Source organism: Atta colombica, unplaced genomic scaffold (genome assembly GCF_001594045.1).
Source record: "Atta colombica isolate Treedump-2 unplaced genomic scaffold, Acol1.0 scaffold189, whole genome shotgun sequence".
Taxonomy (NCBI): domain Eukaryota; kingdom Metazoa; phylum Arthropoda; class Insecta; order Hymenoptera; family Formicidae; genus Atta; species Atta colombica.
Window position 1 is genome coordinate 1,014,382 of NW_017259281.1, and position 6,880 is coordinate 1,021,261.

The window sequence follows — 6,880 nt, forward strand, 5'->3', positions numbered from 1 at the left end:
TTACCTTTGCTATTACTTACCTGCATCCTTTTCCGCAGTAATAATCCATAACTTTTCTCTAGATTCAAGATTTTAGATAATGGCGGCGATGTGTAAAAATTCTTTGACCCCACCATTACCTCCCGTATAAAGCAAACGATGACGAGAACAAATACGTACAATCATATTATTATCAAATCTATTACAGATCGAAGAATCGATCGATGTTTTAAGCCTTTAGCTTTTACAAGACTGTGTTTAGTGACTGACACTACACTGAACATTACACTAATACAATGACACAATAGACGTGATGCTCATACGAGAGTACTAACTTTGTTTATTGAGCGAGAGCAATGGAGGGTTTAATTCCCTTAAGTAAAAACTTTTTATTTAGTTTTTTGAGGTTTCAATATCTTAAAAGTTCTACGGAATGTATATTCATTCATGATTAAAATAGAAATATTGTTAAATTTTTATATAACAAAAATATGAAGTTATGATGTATTCTATGTGATTTTTACAAAATAATATCCTTTAATAAAAAACCCTTTAAATCTCTATTTTTTTTATATTTAATCAGGTTTTTTAACTCGAACTCTATAATTCATTGGGAAAAAATTCATGATTCTCTCAATTATATTGAAATTTTAAATATTAAATTCAAAAAGTTGATTTTTATGTTGAAAAATAGAAAGTTCGAGTTAAATTTAAAATAAGTATAATTTTACAAAAATATATACAGAATTTAGAAATATATTCATTTCAATACAGATGCATAGAAATTTTTGTATTTCAATATAGATGCACGCTGACTTTTTTATTCTAGATTTATGAATAAAACACATTTTCTCATTCACTTGATATTGTTGATATTGTTCAATCTTGTTTTTCTACTGAAATTCGTCCCAAAGCGCGCATAAATTTTTATGGCTCGCATTATTTCGTATTTGTCTGCAACACCTTTCTACTTGCTGGTATCATGATTTCCTATGAGACTGCGGATGCTGACCAAACGTCTGCAATTTGCAATAACTTAACTGTAAGGATGATTTATAGGAATGATTATAATACACTTTGAAACGAGTGAATATCTGTAAGTTACTATATCTACGATTTATCCTTTCGAGTGGTTATCTTTTCGAAAAGTGAATTTAATAACATCAAGCGAAAAAACCGCTCGACTTGCAAAATGTACACAGCAAGTACATGCAGCGTAGAAATATCGTTGCGATTTTTCGGTCATGAAATCGAATCGATTTTCATCGAAGACATTCGTATTACAATTTTTACGATACATGTACGATATTTTCCTCTTATTTTCATTCGAAAATTGGAGAAAACATAACGAGAATGACATCCATCATTGCATTCTTCTGAAAGGATTGTTTTGTGCGATACATTTCCCTTCAAAACGACTGCAATGCATGAGATACGACCGAATCTTGCGTCTGCTCTCGTTCGGAAGTGATACATGCTACTGATACGGATAAAATTTATTATGTGATGTAACTTCAGGAGCGGAGTCGATTGCCACTCAACGCCGGTCAATGCTGCCGCTATGCGCGTGTAAAATTGTCACGTTACATCATCGTAGAACCAGAGGTACTGGAATTCTCACAGCCGCTAATTCATGCTAACTCAATGATATTTATTTACTTATACAGCAGCAGTTTCATTCAAAGTCGAAGGGAAATTTTTCTTTCTGAAAAATTATTTCTTCACACAGAAGTTACATTTACACAGAAAGAAGGAGAAAAATATATAATATGTGTTTGTTTGGATAAAGCATGAAGTTTATATTTTGTTTGATTAATCTTGAATATATATTTTAAAAATGGTCTTGAAATTTTAACTTGTCAGAGTGAAACGATCAAGTGACTGACAATGTTGCTCGAGCGAGTCCTCCATGATGTATAGCTGACTTGACATAACAAATTGAACTATTATAGTTATGACCATTATATTTCATTATCTGTGAACAATTATATTTTAATTTTCCACGTGATTGTCCACAGAACAATTTGATAAATTATAGTTGTGTATTTTTAAAGCAAACGTCTCGTGATCTCGATGTCGCGAACAATATAATACAAGAAATACGTATGATTGCTCTTACCTCTGATTGTCCCTTTCTCCGCTGATCGTCAAAGTAGTCGTTACACATTTACGTGCGCTTCATATAATGGTCTTCGGTAATTACAGTTGAACGGTAGTCATTCTGTATAAAGCAGCACTTTATCCGCTGCTTCTATGAAGTCAACCTAGTGAAAGTTTTTATGGTATAGTATAGCGTTTAACTAGCAAGCTGCGCGGTTCTATCTGACATTACTGTCTGGAATACGCGAAAACGTGACTCACAACTGATCACAATAAGAAGAGATTCATCTTTTTTTCTACAAGAATCGTGAAGAGAGAATCTACGTCGGTTAAACAGAAGGATAGCTGGTGACTGCGGCTGTAACAATTGTTGGAATCGGTCAATTTAATCGAGAAGCACGGATAAAGAAAGAAAAGATGATACCTACGAGCACTGTTGACAATTTGATGGAATTTACTTTACGGATGATCGGCATTTGGCCATATTCCTCATACAGATTCTTAATGCGCATTATTTGGACGATGACGATGACCATCTGGCAGTTCTTACAGTACTGGCATCTCTTCAGTCATATCGGTTTCGATACTCTACCGAATCTCATGGATTCTTTGAGTCTGTGTTTATCAAACAGCTTGTTGTTTCTAAAAATGAGTCTCCTTTGGCTGAACGGACGGTAAGACTCGTTGAAGATCAACTAACAAATGAGGGATGGGCACGTAAATATTTTTTTATATTTATAGCTATATCTGAATTTTTTCAAATTCAAAGTTGAATATGTTAATTTGTGAGTTAAAGTTAGTTAATTTGATACTTGAGCGTAAAAGTTAAATATTGAATATGTTACATCACAATAGATTATTGCCTTAGATACGTTTTTTTAAATAGAAATTGAAATCCTTCTCCAAATGTAATTTTATTTTTTGGAAAATTAATTTATAATTTATAATATTTTATAATATTTTTGAAATTAGTTTTGCTACTAGTTTGTATACTAATTATCTGTATGCATATATTATGTTATATATCTACACGTTATCCAGTATTATTTATGACATGGTTGCGAGAATTGCTGAAGACTGGAATGAGTGCTCCTCTAATCACTCAAAGATGCAGCTGATGATAAGCAAAGCGATCTTATCTCATCGAATTTCAAAATACAGCATTGGTACATACACTGTCGTGTTACTTTTATTTGGAGCAGGTAACATGATCGTTCAAAAGACTATGGGCTCTGAGCAACTTGTCGAAGAGAAGCAGCTTATTGTCAAAATGAAACTGCCGTCTGAGTTTGATGCGTCACCGATTTATGAAATTGTTGTGGTCACGCAATTTTTTGTACAATTCACATTGGCACTTTTAGCAGGAATGTTGAATGCTCTTATTGTAACGTTAGTAAGTTGATTCCGTAACAAAAAATGTAGCATTTTTTCTTGACAAAAGCCCAATTTTAATAACTATTTTATTCCTATATACGAAATATTGCAACGACATTGCAGCAATATTACTTTAAAGGATTGCAATATTTCAAAATATTGCTCAAAATATTCCTTTGTCCCGTTAAAATAGAACATTGTTGCAATAGTCTGCAATATTACTACAATGTTTAGAGAAATATTGTAAATATATTATTGCACATTATGTAATATTTTATCCAGTTTTATTGCTAAAATATTATTCATTAGTATCACATTCTAAAATACACGACAAAATTATGAGCAAAAAAAACAGCTTTTTTGAGATCCAGAAGGCGCACTTCGAAAGAGCTTGGAAAGTTCTTTCGAAGTGCACCTTCTGGATCTCCCAAGAGATTTACAATTCAATACATTTTCTCTGATAGAACTTCAGGATTTCTTCTTATAAGAATCGTATCCATCTCGTGGTAGGGTCGCGTACTTACTTATATGGGTAGTAATATATTTTAATATTTCTTGCAAAATATTAAAATTACAACATTGCGCATTATTAAAATATTGCCACGATATTGCTGCAATATTTTGTGCTGTGTATATATAGGGATATTTATTATTTATTATTTTATATCTACATATATAATTTTTTTAAACGTCAATATAATGTTATATTAGCATTATCAACATACGCGATACTATTAGGGTAGTCAAATGAAACGAAGCGGATGAAAAATTCAGACATTGAAATCAACTAACATGTTAATAATCGTCGTAGTTGGCAAGGCTTCTTCCATTGTAAAATCAGATGACAGATATCCTGTTCATAAAATTCCTTAGACTGGGATCGAATTTACTTGCAAATATGACCTCCTGTACTGCGTCTGGTAATTTCCTGCCTTTCAAATTCTTCTTTAGTATCCCGCAACTCTTAACTATAGTTTATCGTTATGTTGTCGTTGGGTAGCTTTTTTATCATATATAATATTTGGGCAATGGCAACATAATAATATTGACACTGTCGTTAAAAGTTACAGAATCGGAATATTGATCTCCAAAAATGTGGAAATTGCATGATTTCAGTGGATTTCAAATGCTGGAGCACCCGGACTTACAACTCAGACTTGTCGCCATGCGATTTTCACATTTTTGAAGATATGAAGGAGAACTTAAAAAGGCAAGAAATTTCTGTCGAATGCAGCAGTGCAAGTGGCTCGATGTTCGCGAGTGAGTTCGATTCGAATCCAAAGAATTTTATAAATAGAGCATCCATTGTCTGCTTTCACAATGGAAGAAGTGCCTCCGTCAATCATGGTGATTATTACTACATGTTAGCTGATTTCAGTGTTTGAATTTTTTGTTCGCTATATTTTATTTGATTGCCTTAATATTGCAATAAATCTTTACATTTTACAACGAAAATTAGTTTTATATCATCAAAGAAATTTGAGTGCTAATATTTGAGTTAACAGATCCCTAATGTGCGTCCTTAAATGATCTCTAGAGATTGACAGATTATAGCCTTTGGGACAATTCTAAATCATTCACTTTTAGATACTTCACGTTGCCGGTCAAATTGACATAATATGTCACGAATTGCTGGAAATTCCTATAGCTGAGAACAAATATGACTCGCGTATAATCTTATTGAGATCTATCGTGAGTAGACATCAAAGAATTATTGCCTTTGCAGACAGTATCGAGGATGTGTTCTGTTATATGGCATTGATGCAATTTCTCTTAAACACATTCGTTATTTGCTTCCTTGGATTTGTAATTGTAACTGTGAGTAACTTAACAAGCTCGTTTCAAACAGAATTTTGCGATTTGTTCGAAGGATCTCGTCTCTGAATCGTAGTCGTTTGGCACTCATGATGGAAATATTTTGATGGTAAAGATTATACCTTATTATGCCGTCGTAAATTTAGAAGCCTTTATACTTTGCTTCAGTGGCGAATATCTTACTTCCAAGGTGAGAAAAAGAGAAGAGAAAGATCAGTTTCATATCGTAAGGGAAAGTTTAATGAGCATAATGAAAAGTACAGGCAAGAGAAATAGGGAACATAGATTTTATCTTATTAAATCCTATATTACGCAGTATAGGTATAACACTTTTTGGTAGATTGAAATCTGTTATTTTCTTCTTATTGCCTGTGCTTTTATGTATATTAGGCTTAACTGTACCTGTAGTATGGGCTAGTACTTATAGTCTTGCCCATATTTACATGAATATTTAAATCTTTACTTTCACCCGTAAAAATGTGTTTCATATTTTCAATTAATGTTCAAAAAGATTTCTTATTTTATTAAATCTGATTACCTGTTTTCGAATTAGATTCAGCAACGCTTAGATAGGCCATATCGGATTTGATCATTTACTTTATAATAGATATGTATAAGTTGAATAAGAAGAATCGATTTAGCGATCGCTTTGATGTAAATGATGTGAGAAATAGTTGATTTATGCGAAGAAATAAATTAAGCTGTCGCATTTACAGAATTGTCGAACGTCCTTACGGAAATAGACTATTAGAAACTATTATATTTGATTATTCAGTCATAGATTTTTCGTAAACTATTGAGAAGAGCTACTATTACATTATTGAGAAAACTATTGGATTCAATTAATTAATTTTTTCAATAATTATCTAATAGGTTTCTCTGTGTGTGTGTGTGCGTGTGTGTGTGTGTGTGTGTGTGTGTGTGCGTGCGTGCGCGCGCGTGTATGTGTGTGTGTATGTGTGTGTACACATACAGGATTCACTTAAATCGAACATCTTGAATATTTTGCTTATTTTTAATGATATAAAAAAGTACTTCAAATGAAAATGGAACGGCTTTGAAGGGGACATATCATATTTTGATCGCATTGTTTTTATTTTAGATGGAGGTATCAAAAAGATATAAAGGTCACCTCTATTTTTTTAAATGGAATTATTTAATCTTTTTTAGATAATATGATTCCTCTAATTATTCCGCATATAAAAGTATTAAGATGGAGATATGAAAAAAATCAATAGTTTACGAGATATTTTATATTTTATTGTGGCATATATTGACATAAAACATTAAATAACTCATAAACTATTAATTTTTTGGATAATCGTATCTTAATATTTTTATTAACAGAATAATGAAATGAATCAATTACCGGAAAGAAAACACGTACTTGCTTATTTTAAAAATTATTCATTTGGTATACATATTTTTTAAAACATTTTTGCATTTCTTTTCACCAATTGATTCATCTCATTATTCTGTTCATAAAAATATTATAAGGTACGATTATCGACAAATTAATTCTTTATGATTTATTTAACATTTTATATTATAATAATATAATAATATATATAATAATATATGCTGCAATAAAGTATAAAATATCTCTAAAATA

General features: G+C 31.5%; 1 protein-coding gene across 1 annotated transcript in view; it reads left to right on the top strand.

Moving 5' to 3' along the window:
* The first annotated feature begins 2,601 nt into the window (after positions 1–2,601).
* Positions 2,602–6,880, top strand: part of LOC108686654 — a 19,268-nt gene continuing 14,989 nt past the window's right edge. Inside the window, exons 1-3 of the mRNA XM_018192082.1 lie at positions 2,602–2,753; positions 3,121–3,472; positions 5,345–5,458. Coding sequence (XP_018047571.1) covers positions 2,602–2,753; positions 3,121–3,472; positions 5,345–5,458 — 618 coding nt within the window. The remainder of the gene's footprint in view (positions 2,754–3,120; positions 3,473–5,344; positions 5,459–6,880) is intronic.